General features: G+C 38.8%; 1 protein-coding gene across 1 annotated transcript in view; it reads left to right on the forward strand.

The window, feature by feature from the left end:
* LOC148871605 (ribosome production factor 2 homolog) overlaps nucleotides 1–12,431 on the forward strand; it is a 31,428-nt gene extending 18,997 nt beyond the window's left edge. The window contains exons 4-7 of the mRNA XM_088971156.1: nucleotides 11,044–11,289; nucleotides 11,373–11,615; nucleotides 11,750–11,815; nucleotides 11,942–12,431. Of these exons, the coding sequence (XP_088827282.1) occupies nucleotides 11,044–11,289; nucleotides 11,373–11,615; nucleotides 11,750–11,815; nucleotides 11,942–12,061 (675 nt within the window). The 3' untranslated portion in view covers nucleotides 12,062–12,431. The remainder of the gene's footprint in view (nucleotides 1–11,043; nucleotides 11,290–11,372; nucleotides 11,616–11,749; nucleotides 11,816–11,941) is intronic.
* The last annotated feature ends 3,385 nt before the right edge of the window (nucleotides 12,432–15,816 follow it).

Consider the following 15,816-nt stretch of genomic DNA (forward strand, 5'->3'; position numbering starts at 1 on the left):
TTGATTACTTGCTGCTAGAAATTCATTTGCATAGTTTTCGTAGGGACTTTCAGTCTCTTATCATTCTCAGTTATCATCAAATAAGGTGGATTTATTAGAAACAACAACAGAAGATGCTCATGAGTGTTTCAGGTTCCGTTGGGGTGTGTTTTTGAAGGTGGAGATTATATTCCCATTTCAAGATTTCATATCAGTCTTCATGGGCTTTACTGAGCCATGTTTAGGCGTGGGAGGCGTATGCCTGGATGTTACGGTCTGACATAGGCTTAGCCTTGCCTACACTTGGCAAGCTTACGTTAGGGACATCACTGTCATTTTCGCCTGTAAGATTTTTGGGAGAATTGATGTTATGTTCAGGCAGACCACCAAAAGCTTAACGTACTCTTTGAGGAGGAGAGGTGGTCGACCTCCTTGGGTGTCTAACCTTGGCACTCCTAGATCTTCATCCCTTGCGGGGCGGCCCTGGTTAGTGGCTAGCATGGCTACCAGGGTTCCTCATGGGCGCACACATGCTCGTGGGGACAATGTTGGACCGGCACTGCGCTGCCGACACTCAAGGAAGGCTTGGCATGCGGGCCTATCTCAAGCATGACCCTTCACCTCGCTAGCCCCTTGCCCAAGCTGATTGAGTTATCCCGTTGCCCCTAGCGCACGGGTGTGTTCCGACCCAAGTGGTTGCCTATCAACATGGCACACAGGTGCCCATCATCATCGGCATACAGGAGACCCTTCACATCGATGCCAAGTCACCTCTTCGGCGCACAGTCGCCTTGCATTATGGTTGTCCCCCTTTAGCACGTAAGTGGTGCCTTCCATGGACCGGCCGGAGCCAGCAGAGTGCCTCGACCATTGGACTTGAGGTCATGTTCCAGTGCTACTGACCTTGGTGGAGCCATCCCATTGGGCAACTCCTAGCCTCTAAGCACATAAAGGCTTGTCCTGGCCTACCTTGGATGCCGCATGGGTTTCTTCCGCTGTAGAACTACCCCCGTGACATGGAGGTGCGCGTGGTGCTCCCCAAACACCCTGAGGCGTATGCCAGAGGCGCTGACACCTCTGAGGCGTATGCCTCAGGTGCAAGAGGCTTGCTAGAGGCGCACACCTCATGTGCCTCATGCACATCTGATATAAAAAGAATAAAAAAAGAAAAAAGAAAAAAAAAAGAAAGAAAGGAAAGGAAAGGAAAGGAAAGGAAAAGAAAGGAAAAGAAAGGGAAGGGAAAGAAAAAAGAAAGAGAAGAAAAAAAAAGAGAAAAGGAAAGGGAAGGGAAGAAAAGATAAGGGGAAAGAAAATGGTTTGCCTCCCGCCCCTTTTGATTGGGGGCTTTGCCCCCAGACCCCCCCCCCACTTCGACAAGACCCCCCCCCCTTTCAACTAATGTTATGCATCTTTATTCTTCTTAATATAAAAAAGTTTATATTATAAATAAAGAAAAAATGAGATCCCCCTCCCTCTTCATCTTTCCTCCTAATTCCCTCCTCTTAAGGAGGCTTATGCCTCCTTGTGTTCGGGAGGCTTACACCTCTTGCGTTTTGAACTACTTCTTACGCCTCTAGGTAGTGGAACGCCTCGCATTACGCCTCCACATTTTAAAAAATTGGTTTAAAAAGATGTATTGGAGGCAGTCCATGGTGATTCCTACTTCCTTTCATGCCATCTGAGAGGTGTGTGTTTTGTCTTCTAGAATTAACATCTTATTCCAGTTGACATCTATGTCTGCTAACTCTAACAGCTGATGAATTAGCAAGAAGCAGGCTTACTAGGCTGAATGCATGTGTTAGGGGTCATCCTTTTAAGTGTAGCCTCTCAAATCGAGTACTAGTGTTATGCCAGTATAATTTTTAGAGGATACCTTTTCTATTTGCTCTCCGATGTTGTTAAAAATCATTTTGTCATTGGAATTTCTCAAAAAGACACAATTATGGGTTGTTTTATTACATTTTGATGTTATTTTAGTTGTTTTTTATTACCCTTGCAGTCCATCATCAACTTATTTGATGCTTGTTAAGCAAGTCACTAAGAGCCTAAGACTCCTTAAATCTCACCCTTTTAGAAACTCTAGGTAGTTGTTGTGTGTGTGTTTATGAAGTGTTGTGCTTTAAGATCCAATAAATATTCTTATTGTTTACCCAGAAGAAGCAATTGCAAAACTCTTACACATAATGATGACAATGGTAAAGAAATCAAAGATATAATGGAGGGCTAAAACTGAGAAAGGTTAACTCTGCTTTTTTCTGGCTTCGTTTAATCACACTTGACTCTTCTCCTTTTTTGTCCCGGTTTAGTTACAGTTAGCATAATTACTCTGCTCCTCTAATTTCTTAGTTTGATTATAAAAACTTGATGCACTACAGTTAATTTTGATTTAGTTATTAATTACTAGTATTGTAGTGGAAAGAGAATCTTAGGTTAATACCACAAGGACTTTATGGTGCAACAAGGATTAGGAATAGCAGTCTTCCTCAATTAATATATCTTGCCTGGTGACTCCAAGGTGTTAATGGGATGGATATAGAATGGCAAGGTTCTTGAATGTATAGGTACACCATGAGAGATTTGCAATACTTGGATGGAGAAATGTCAACAAGTTTGGTGTAGGCAAAAAAACAAAAGGTAAAGAATCCTTAGAAGAAGAATATCATTGTGACTCGTAGTTCGTAGATGATATCATAATGTTTTGTGATGGGGAGGATCATCAAGGTTTAAGAAATATGGAACCCTGTCAGTCCTTCAAAATTAAACTTCTTATTATGGGTTTTGGTGCTAGATAGATGTTTGACCAAGGAAAATCTGTCTATGAGGGGTGTCTGACCAAGGAAAATCTGTCTATGAGGGGCATGCAACTTCATGACTTGAACTGTGGTTTGTGTGGGCACAATCTGGAAATAGTTCCTGTAGGTTCATTGTAATGTCTCTTGTCAAATCTGGGGGTATTTTTTCAGACCTGTTAGGATTTACTGGGTCATGCCATGTTCAGTTAAAGAGATTCTGTGGTGTTGTAATCTGCCAGGCTTGAGCAAAAAAAAAAAAGGAATTTGTGTTTGGCGATCTATTCCTACAGTTGTTTTAAGGACTATTTGGGCTGAGAGGAATAGTCGATTTATGTAACAAGAAGATTTTAGATGAGTGAATCTATTTGGATGTTGATAGGGTGCCGTCTTGGGTCTCTTATGAAAAAGTTTAAGCGACACAATGCTTCTCTGTTTCTTAGCTCTAGGGGGTTGTAAGAGTTTGAAGCTGGTGTCTGCTTCTGAGTGGGGGCTTTCTGCTCCCTCAGGAGTTTGTTGTACCATGGGGATTGGCCTATTACACACTTAGGTTTACCTCTAGGTGCTAACTCTAGAGCCCCCTCTTTTTGGAACCCAGTGGTGGAAAAATTCGAGAAGAGGTTGTTTGTGTTGAAATGGAGATACTTTTCAGCGGTTACTACCTTTTAGTGTTTAGGATGTCCCAAAGTGTAGTTTGGTCTTTGGAGGGTGGAGAAACTGATGAGGGATTTGGGAACTATGGGAAGGGAAGAAAGTTAACTTAATCATGCAAAAGGAAGGACTTTGGGTATAGGGAACTTCAAGGAAAAGAACTTGGCTCTTTATGGGAAACTACTTTGGAAATTACCAAGGGAAATAGATGGGCTTTGGCATGAGGTGGTAGTTTGTGTTCATGGGCTCATTGAAAATGATTGGGGGTGCAAGAGTATCTAGCAGAACTTCACTTGCCTATCCTTAGAAAACTATTTGCGGTGTCCCTTATTTTTTAAATCATATCAAGATGTTCTTTTCTTTGGTAGTAAGATTAAATTTGGGGGAAACCTGTTGATTAGGGATGTACTTCTAAAAGATAGGTTTTCTCTATTTTTGCATTTTCAAGTCTGAAGAGGAGATCAATCTCTGATTTTTTTTCTACCTCTAATCCTAATGCTGCTCTCCTTGATCCTATTTGGAACTTGGAAGAAGGAATTTGAGGGATTTTGAGTTGGTTCTTTTATCTAACCTCTTGCAAATTCTTGATGGGGTGTTTTTTGTACCTAATAATGATGACATCCGTATTTGGTCTCCAAGTTATTTTAGGATTTTTCCTTGTGTTTCTTTCTTCAAATTCCTAACCTTGTCTCCTCTTGCTTTGGTTCCATTCCCCCATAAGGAAGTTAGTTTTGTTCCCATACCCTCAATTAATGGTGTCAATGGACCGGTTTGAAGGAAGGGGAAATCCATCATATGGATTGCCGAACCATGCTAAGTGGTCGGGTGAAATTTCAAAAATTTTCTTTTACCCTTCTGGAAATCGTATTCCCAGTTATAGAAAAACTACATTTTTCAAGGATCGTTCTTGCACCGAATCGGACTAGATTTGAAACCAAAAGGAAGGGAGAAGTATACCTGATACGGAATCCACAGTAACTCCCAAAATGGTAGTTCATGCCCAAAGAGTGTACCAAAACCAGCTTCCACTAAAAATGGCACAACTTGAATTGAAGCTGGTTCAGCAACACAGTTTTTTGGCAAAAACTGTAATCCAACAACTTGGATCGAGCAAGGGTGGTGAGCACGAATTGTATTTGAAATTTTTTTGAAAAAACAGAAATCAGAACTGATCTTTACCAATTCAAGAACTGGAGGTCGAACTAGGGTTTCTGGGCAGCAAGAGTAGAAGGAGAGAACTGAGAGCAGATTGATAACTGGAGCAATTTTCCCTCCTCCTTTTATAAGCCTTAAGGATCAGCACTCCTAATCGAATTAAGGGGATCCTCATCCAAATCTTTATTTGTATTTGGACTCTTTAAGTGGATAAGACTTATCTTCTTATTATCCTAATTGCTGATCCAAACCCATATTCATACCCATATTCGCCCATGTGACATGATTGCTTAAGCTGTCATGTGACCACTTGATTAATCTAATTAATCATGGGCTTTAGGTTCATTCAGTAAGTGGCTCACAACCCTAGGTAATTGCTGGCCTATTTGGTTCTCTTTATATGGCATGGGACCCCAACAATGACCTCACATAAGCCCATATAGGTTCAGCCCAACTTCTGTGAAAAAGCCTGGCCGAATTCACTTTCAAGTACAGTGAACCCTTGAGTCCATTAGTATGGGGGCTCTTAATGGGCCCAACATTTACACTAAATGATCATCGAGTCCAACCATCCTATGAAGGCCCAAGGACAATGGACTTAAGTGAGATATAGCCCATTAGGTAAAACATCCCTAAATGGTCTCTTACACTTAACCTCTCAGCCCTTAATGATCAATCACTGCCCGACAGGGAAGGACCTCTCCCCTGGCTGCAAGGTGCAGTGTTGCACTCTCTGCTCGGATGGGTCCCGGGAATTAAAACCTTTTGCAAACCTTATATATATATATTATCATATAAATATATTTTGCAAAACAAATCTCAAACAAGTTTGAAATCGACTGCCGGCAGTTTAGTTTCCATCAGAGAGACTGTAGTCCCGATCATTCACTTTGTCCAACAAAGGGGCTGATCTTGTCACTATGATTACCCACTCAAGTGAATTCTCAGATTGCCCCAATATACATAGGTTTTGACCCACAAAGGACCTCACTGATTGGCATGCAAAGGATCTCATTGATTGGCATATCAAAGACAACCCAATCCGACACCCAATGCAGTACCATAATTGAGACTAGGGGTTGTGTAACTTTCCAGTTTTTCCCACCAGTCTCCAAGGTCCAGGACATAACTGGAATTTGGCTCGGGTTCAGTGTTTCTAACAAACACGCACTGCATGTGCTTTGGGTCTAACCCTGGCAGTTGAAACATGCTACCTCAACCTTCTTGGCAGCACATTAGTGTCAACCTTGGCAGGATAAAATTCCCCAAGTCTATCCAACGACTGAGAACATTCTAAACTACCGAGTCTCATAAGTGTCTAGTTTAAGGGTAATTACACAGAAACACACCAATTATAACATGAATCAATTGTGTACTTTATTCATTTACAATAAATGGATATGTACATCAATTTGATTGGAGCTAAGGGTATACTGTCTAACAGGATTGGACCCTGTCCAGTCTAAAATCAATTCGGATGGATTGGATGGACCAACAAGACATATTGGATTGGATCTGATCCGTCCATAACAAATTTATATTGGATTGGCTTGGATTAAGCCAATATCTGGGCCATTGATATACGATAAGAATGTGTGTCAATGGACTGGGTTTGGGTTGAAACCAATCTAAATCAAAATGATTTTGAACAGATTTGGACGGCCCAAACATTGAATTGGACCAATCCAAATTGGTCCAAAACATTCGTTGGATTGGATTGGACCTGGTCCATTTATAATGGACTCACATTGGACTGGATCAGATTGAACCAAATCCAGTCCAATTGACACCCCTACCCCCAACGTTTAGTGCCTTATGTTGAGAAGTATTTCATGGGAATGCTAATAATGTTTTGTTGCAAAGAAGGAAACCTAATTTTGGTTTATCTTCTAACTGGTGCTACTTGTGTGGGTTGAATGGTGAGACTGCATTTCACTTACTAATCTCCTGTTCACTTACCTCTTGTCTTTGGGAATAGTTCTTCTCTTTTTGGTTGTAAGTGAACTTATCCTGTTAGTCTAGACAAGTTTGATCTGAATACTTTCAGTTGACCGAAAAGATGGAGAATCATGTGGAGATGCACTGATGGAGCTTTGATTTGGAATGTTTGGGAGAAGAGAAACTCATTATTTTTGAGGACGAAAGGAGTATCATAGAAATAATAATGATGAGGGTGACACATTTGGTAAAAACTTTGGAGTTTTTTAAGATTCCTTAGTTGATGCTATGTTTAACAATTGGAGAACAAAGGTGGGACCATTGGCAAGGAAGCAAGGGGTGGAAAAGAAGTGGTTGCCTCTGGAAGCTGGATTCTTGATGGTAGCAGCTTTGGAAATCTAGGCCCATCTAGAATTGGGGGGGGGGATAAGGAATGAAAAAGGCAGAATTATTGGCTGTAGTTTTTGGGGTGTGTAGAAGGCTAGGGAGATGGGGGTGGAGAAACTTGTAGTTGAAGGGAATTCAAAAATTGTAATTACCTGGTTGTTGAAAATGGAAAAGATTTTGTGGAATGCAGGAATGAGATCAAGAAGTCCAAGCATTTCATGCAGGATATGGAATTGAAGGTTCGATGGTTGATGGGTCTGAAGATCAACAAATAGTTTTGCTGACTATCTTGCAAAGCAAGGAGTAAATAGGAAGCACTTGTTTTGGGTCATGTGGTAAATATTGCGCGGGGAAATACTAAGAGATTGTAAAGGGGTTTGGGATGTGTTGTATTGAATTTTATCTTGTTTTACTTCTTTGAGTTTCTTTAATAAACTTTTTTATTATTCATCAAAATATAAATAAATATAGCCCTTGGAAGAAGAAATGTTCTCCATATTCTTGAACCAATGGAATGCTAGTAATTTTGGGCTATTTGAAATTTGGTACTATAGTTTGTTGGTTTCTTAGGAATAGAGTTCAGCAATAATTTTCTAAAATTTTCCAAGAAATTAAAAGGCAAAGGAGATGGGGTGGAGAGACTTGTAATTGAAGGGGGCTCGAAAACTGTGATAAGTTGGGTGAACTAGAGGGTCAGGAGATGTGGTGCTCTAGAAATGAGCTTAAGTGATTCAGATCTCATGTTTGGTGTATAAAAAGAGCATTATTCTTTTCTTTCACTTTTCTATTCAGATCTGAATCTTTCCTTATAATTTAGATCCTTTTTGATAAGTGAAATTTGATTAGAGCATTAAACAGAACAGTACAAGCTTCTCAAGGGGAGGCACGAGATGTAACCTCCCACTATAACAAAAAGAAAAATCAAGTTACAGCTGGGCCCAAAACAAATGATTTCTGTTCACCCCTTTCTTAGCTAAAGCATCTGCTGTCCCATTAGCCAACCTTCTCACTCAAACTATCCTTAGCTAGTTAGGTTCATGCCTCTAGTAAACCGTATAATTTCATCTCCTCCCCAAAACACCAAATACTGATTCTGGCTCCTTTAATTGTCCTACCACCAATTTTGAGTCCTCTTCAATTTTCACATGTACCAAGTTCAAATAATGTGCAATCTTTACTCGTTGTAATGCAACAAGCAGCTCATCCTTGATGGAGTTGCCCTCAATCTCTCAATCGTTGTAATGCAACAAGCAGCTCATCCTTGATGGAGTTGCCCTCAATCTCTCAACACCCCTCCAATTCCAGAAGTGCGAGAATTGCCTTGGCTACTTCCATCAAAGTTCAATTTCACAAAGCCTGCATCAGGAGGCTTCCAAACTACCTCCACTCTTTCCTTTTTAGAGTACGTTTTATCTTTTGTTAGAGTACGTTTTATCTTTCCTATGACAACTTGATGCTCCTCCCCTCTCCTTTCATCACCTCTTCTCCTTGCATCTAAGCCTTTTAATGTCTTCCTTCTGTACACTCTCTTATATTTGTTAGAAGGACTTGACCCAATCAAACCGTCTTTTAGCCTTGAGAAAACCTTAGACACGTAGACAAGGCTACAATGCTTGTCCCTCTAGCTTCTTTCACTCCTTCTATAGGTCCTACGACACCTTCCTTTGCCCTAGATGTACTCCAATCCTACCAGCTGAAATTTCAAACTTTTGATAATCCTCGTAGTCTAAAGATGGGTATGTTTTGTCGAACTCTTAGCGTCGTCCCCTCCATAGTCGGCCTTACCTAACATTCTTTCGTTGTCCTCCCCTTCCCACCTCACTAACTCCTTCGCGACTTCCCCAAAAACCACCCCCTTCCTTCTGGCCTTTTGAACCTTCTGAACAAACAACCACTTTCCATGTCTGTGACGAAAAGGAAGAGAGCTCGACTACAAGTCACCATAAGAGAAACTTATCTACTCGCTGATTAGGACTTGTCGTCTCCCTTTTCCTTTCATCGTAGTGTTCTCTTAGATTAAGAGGTTCAAATGTGTGCCTAAAACATCTAGATCGCTTGAACTTTCTCTTTTTTTTTTTTGTTTTTTGATGAATATCGCTTAAACTTTCTCTTGTTCGAAACCCTTTTGAAACTATGCTTTGTAGAGAACTCTCCAACATTATTGATGAACATTGTCTTCGAAGCTTGGTCCACAATCAAACCTTCACCATCTTTTCCTGCCCATGCTGTCTCTTCATCTTCTGAAATTCCAACTTTTTCCTTTTCTTTCATCTCCCTATTTCTCTCCCTTCTTTCTACTTTCATGTATCCTAGTCGATTTGCCTTTCCACCGATTCGCCCCACCACTTTTATTTCTCTTTGGAACTCTACTTTCATTGTCCATTATGTGGCCCATGGTAAAGACCCCAACCAAACCATAAATTTTTTTGCTTCCTAAAATACTCTCATCTTCAACCTTGCGCCCTACCCCTTCAGTTTGACCAAGGTTCAAAGTATCAGCGTATCAGCCTGTATTGGTGCTCCTTTTTGTGTTTATTTATTTATTTTTCAAAACCGGTTCAGAGGGGTCGGTTTAAGGCCTGGCTACCCTTTGAACCATGGCCTGACCCGAAACACCCCCATTAGGGGCATATCGGGAAGGCCCCAATATGATACGTATCGACTGATACATATTGATACTTTGAACCTTGAGTCTGACTTTTTGTCTTCCCTCCATCACCAGAACTCAACCTGATCTTTTGGGTGTCTTCACAATTCCATATTTTTGATCCATCTCGTTGTGTAAGATCCTTCTACGACCAATCTCGAGTTGAAAGATTCACCGATGAAACGGAGGGATAGGAAAGTAGGAACAAGGTGGATCTCTTCAAACTTGAATTAAGATACGAGCAGCAGAAAGGTTTCTCCATGATATTGTTCTAGGGTCAATGAATCTGAATCCACGTGCGTCTCCCACTATCTTAAAAGTTTGGAAGCTCCATGCGTGCAAGAGTATGCTGAAAACAGTAATCCAGACCATATTCAGAGGATCCATATCCCCGATTGCTCTGACTAAAAGATTCCATCTCCTGATTCTGAGATCAGGTTCTTGAAACTTATTCTGTTCACTCATAAGGATGTTGCTTGCCTCCTCGCTCTTGAAGATGAACAAGAAGAAACCAGCATTTTAGCTTCCTCATGTCTAAAGGTTTCTCAGGTCGCCATTCAGCAGCAGCCCACTCTTCGATCTTCTCCACATCTAGGTTGGAATTTACGAAACAACCGACCAAACTATGATTCAGCAGCCTGAGTCGATCTGTAACTTCTTTATCCAGATTCAGCGTCACTTCCTTCCAAATCTTCTATCTCATAGTTGCTTCTACTATTATTCAGGAAGATGTATATGCCTCAAAATACAACTTATAGGTCCTTCTATTTACACCCAAACCCATGAGAAAAGCTGGCTTACCTCTGTACTTGGATCATGAGAAAAGCTGTCTTACCTTATCTACACTAAGTCTTCGTCTCCTTTCTACTCTCCAGGATTTTTCCTCAATGAAAGAAAGCATTTTTCATGTTTGAATATTCTGGATTTGTAGCCTTCCATAAGGTACAGGAAAAGGTGAATTATCAATTATGCCTGACTTTATACTTTATTGCCCGAGCTACAAATAAAAAGGGGTCATTATTCAATGTTAGTCCCAACTATCTGGGTTCCTGGAAGGGGTGGACTGGACCTAACTTCAGTATCTTTTGCACAAAGAGGTCATTTACTCGGACTTGCATTTTCAAACTTGTTAGCCTGAGATTTTACCATTGCACCAAGCAATGGCCCTTTAGTTCCCAAATTACATCATCATCATCTTCATCATCATCGTCATCATCATGACAGAGGTGTAACACTAGAATTAGCATCAGACCACTTAAATGGGTTACTAGATAAAATTGATATTTATAGGGTGCCATCCTTATACTTGGAGATCATGCTCAAGGTCTATATGTAAGTACCAAATGGTTAGATTTCACTTGTTGAGTTTTTACAGTGCCCAGTGTAGCAAGAGAAAGGTTAAATATGGTTTTCATTCTTCTACTGTTTATTAATACAACTTATGTTCATGGATACTATTATGACTTTTTTTTCCCTTTTTTTTTTCTTTCAATTCAGTTTGGTTCCCACTCAAAGAAACGCCCCAATAATATAGTTATAGGGCGGACTTATGATCATCACATTTATGATATTGTTGAGGTTGGAGTGGAGAATTTCAAAACCATGGACTCCTTTTCATATGACAAGAAAATAGCTCCCCATGTGGGGTCAAAACCTTTCTTTGCTTTTATTGGAGAAGGTTTTGAAAGCATAGAAGAGCTGAAACATTTGAAGGAAGTTTTGCTCGACTTATTCAGGGGAGAGGTACATAATATATTTCAAAATTTCCTTCTTCCTAACGATCAAGAAAGTACAAAACTGAATTAGTATGTTTCTGATTCATGCAGGTTGTAGAGAATTTAAACCTTGCTGGTGTAGACCGGGTATTTGTTTGTACAGCTGTATCCTCGAATAGAGTGTTCTTCACACACTGTGCACTAAGATTAAAAAGGTCAGGCACAATTGTTCCAAGGATGGAGCTGGTGGAAGTGGGCCCATCCATGGATTTAGTAATTCGGCGGCATCGTCTTCCCAACGACAGCCTAAGGAAAGAAGCCATGAAAACTTCTGCTGAAAAGCCTAAGAAAAAGGTTAATCACCAAGTCTTCTCTCTGAAATCCTCCATGCTTTGTGTTGGTTTGTGCACATGCATGTGCAACTATCTTTACTGTTGTACAGCGAAGCAGAGATGCTCAAGTGATGCGACTTGTTTTACCTTTTTCAGGAGAAAAATGTTAGCCGTGATGCAGTACAAGGAAAAATTGGGAAGATATACATTCCAGATCAAAAGGTAGTGTTGTCTTCTGTATCTTCATATTTTCCTTCCTCTTCGCATGTTCATTGAATTAACCATGGTAGCTTGTAATAAATTTGATTCTCACTGTCATTTTATTTATTTATTTTGCTCGACATCTAGGTCGGTGGTATGGCACTATCAAATAAGGTTAAGGGGCTAAAAAGGGAACGCCGTGAGTCCAAGTTGAGGAATAGTGCAGATGATCATAGATCAAAGAAGCAGAAGTCAGATTCTAATTAATTGTGATTTCACTTTGTTGCAATCTTTAGGATGTAGTTGTCACTCATTGTGTTTCTTTTGGTTATGCTAGTATTTTATGTAATTTCTATTAAGTGAAATGAAGAGTAATTTAGGTAAACCATCCAAGGTTTAAAATGTCGAAATGTATCGGGCCGTATCGGCTGATACGTACCATTTTGATAAGAACCTGATACACGGAACACGTATAAATCATTTGTTTCGTTTCTTTTCATATGTATTGGCCGATATGGGCCTGTATCGGGCTGTTTCGGATATGTATCAATTGATACGGGCCCGAAATAAGCTGCTACTAACCGAATTGATTCGGTTCTCTTTCTTCCATTAATTTTAATTTATATTTAATACCAAATCTCTCTCAATAATGTAGTTTCTTACTCCTATATTTATGTCTAACTTCTTCATTAATTAGTTAATTAGTCTTATATTTAAAACAAATTTAAATTCAAATTTGAATTTTAGTGCTTAATTTCAATTCCCTCATTAATTCAATTAATTAATGATCGTCTCTCATTAATTCCGTTTAGTATAAAAACAACAAATGTTAGCAATAACAAGAATTGAACCTTGGTCGCTAGATTTTAATACCCATAACTTCGCCACTAAGCCACTTTGATTTGTTTGTTATAATTAAATTTCATCTTTTCTTAGTGGTGCTTATTAATATATGTTGAAATTAATTATTAAAATGTATATATTAATAAATATTAAGATAAATTATATTGGTTATTTGAAAATTAATGTATATACATTCATATTTTAGTTCATTTTTGCTTTTTTTACTTTTTATTTTTTCATCATTTTCAACAGTTATTAATTATATCTTGATGTCACATTTTATATAAATGTTAAATTGTGGTTTTTTGCATTTAAATGACTTATTTATAATCGTATCAAACTTGTAAGTATTGCTATTAATATATATATATATTTTTATGATTTATTTGAATTTCCTATGCGTATTTTGATTTTTCATTCGTATCTATGTATCTAAAACATATCTCGATACGTTTCTTAAAAATTGTCTTTCCGATACATTTTGCATTTTCGATACTTTGAACCTTGGTTAAATTATCTAAGGTTCCTTCATTGGTAAATAATGTATGATATTTAGGGAAAGGATGATAGATGGGCATTCCAAAAGAGTTTGAGCTAGGCCGAACAATAAGAAAATTGGTTGAAGAAAAAGTGAGAAAAAGAGAATTAGTTGAACAATCTATGCTTGTGCTCGTTGGGTTTAGCTTGGAGTAGAACAAACCAGACCGGTCCAAATTCAGTGTCAAGATATATGACAAATTCTTGTGAAAGGGAACACTACCTTCAGATTGGAGTAGCAGTAGTTCTCATCCAAGGAAAGAAAAGCAAGGTAAAGAAATGGCCGGAGTTACCATGGAAGCCTATCACAATATGAGTGCTTCCCACCGAAACAAAGAAAATCCAGTCACATCAATGGCTAGAGCTTGCACTAAAGTAATTGCTTAGATTTATGAGAGTCCAAGTGATTCTCACCCAAAGAAAGAAAAGAAAGGCGATGCTATAGCCAAGTCCACCAAGAAAGCTGTTGATCGTTTGGCCAAATCCACTAAGAAAGAGTTATTCTCACCCAAAGATGGACAAGCCTAGAAAAGCAATGGCCAAATCCACCATGAAAAGTAGCTGTTTCTAATAAAGGACATGGTAAGTTACTTCCAGTCTTCGTAATTGTCCTCTGCTTGCAGCACTGAAAAAGAAGAAGAAAGAGTGGGATCAACCTATTAATGATTGTTTTGAATTTTTAAAAGAGTATTTTAGGAATTTTAAGAAATATATTATTCACGTGATATCACATGTGAACGGAGTGTGACAGAAAATTAACGGCAAGGGAGGTTTTAAACAATTGTCAAAAATGTCAAGAATACTTTTAGACAATATGTAAACAGTAATGGTAGAGTTGGGCAATTTCCTAAACCATAGGGGTATATTAAGAAATTTGCCCTTTATTATTTGTCCTTTATTTAATTACATTACCATTAATCTCATAACATCATATTTATTTCTCTTATATACTTTGAGATGTTGTAGATCTATATTCAATAGTAAGGTTAATCATTGAGAACATATTCTTGATTAACTTTTAAGTCCATTGGATAAAAGCTTTATTTCGCTACATCTTGATTTAAACTAACAAGAAGGCTTAGATTCAATTTTTTGGGGAAAGATTTTAAGTTTAACCTTTTAGAGTTTAAGTTTTTTAAAATTATACCTAATTCACCACCCCTTGGGTAAGGACATTGGTCCCAACATGGGGTATGGGTTTGGGGGATGAGTGGGACTGTTAATCCTATGTGTTTTGATGATAACAAACATATTTAGAGTATTAATGGTGTATCTCAAAGTGTAACATCTTTAACAAGCTTCTTTATGCTTAAATTGGATATAAAGCTAGAATGCTACAAATGATCAAGTGGAAGCTCTGTTAAGTATCTATCTGTGCTTCAACATTACATCATCATCAACCTCTCTCTAGTTAAGGAAGCTCTAAGAAATCAAGCATCAAGGTTGTTTAAGAATTTAAAGGTTTTAGAGCCGCTAAAGATTGATATGCTACAATAATTCATCAAGGAGTCAAAATTTATATAACATGTTGTATTTATTTGGTTTTATATTTTATAGAACCTTGATGTAAATTAGTTGTATGATGCATCTCATAGATGCTAAAAAAGACTAAACTCAGTCATCCATAGAAATCATAATCCTTTGAGTTTGGTTCATTGGATTTCCTAAGCTTAATTTGTTAGACAGTTTTGTATGCCCTTAGTTTCAATCCGATTTGATGTATTTTTGTTATTTATTGTAAATAAATAAAGTGCATATTTGATTCATGTTGTTTGGTATAATTCTGTGTAAGACCCTAAAATTGGACACTTATAGAGTCTCGTGTTAGTTTTAAATGTTCATAGCCGTTGGATAAGTCTGGGGAGATTTATCCTGCCAAGGCTAATACTGGTGTGCCACCAAGTGTTGGGATGGCTTGTCTCGGCCACTGGGGTAAGACCCAAGGCATGGGATTACTCGAATCCTTGAACCGAACAAGATTTTCAGTATTGCTCTGGACCTTGGAGACAGATGGGCAAAACTGGAAAGTTACACCTGACCCCTAGACTCGATTATGACACTTCACTAGGTGTCGGATCGGGTTGTCTTAGATATGCCAATCAGTGAGATCTTTAGCGGGGATCAAAACCTGGGTATGTTGGGACAGTCTGAGAATTCATCTGAGTGGGTGATCATAGTGACAGGATCAGCCCATTTGTCGGACAAAGGTAATGATCAGGAATGCACTCTCTCTGATGGAAACCAAACTGCCAGCAGTTGATTTCAATCGTTGGAAATTTGTTTTGCAAAATTAATATATATACATATATATATATATATATATATATTTGTACGATTTCAAATATATATATATATATTTGTATGAGTGGAGAGTGCGACACTATTCCTTACAACCGAAGGAGAGGTCCTCTCTTGTTGGGTAGTGCTTGATCATTAAGGGCTGAGAGGTCAAGTGTAAGACCATTTAGGATAATACCTGATGGGCTAATCTTGCACCTGCCCACAGTCCCTGGGTTTTTATAAGATGGCTTGACCCAGGGACCACTTAATGTAAGTGTTGGGCCCATAGGGTCCATGTGATGGGCTTAGGGGTTCATTGAGCTTTTCAGTGAATTCGGCTTGGCCGAACCCATGTGGCTGGT

Source organism: Nelumbo lutea, chromosome 2 (genome assembly GCF_056320005.1).
Source record: "Nelumbo lutea isolate HS-2025 chromosome 2, American lotus-T2T, whole genome shotgun sequence".
In the NCBI taxonomy this organism is placed as follows: Eukaryota; Viridiplantae; Streptophyta; class Magnoliopsida; order Proteales; family Nelumbonaceae; genus Nelumbo; species Nelumbo lutea.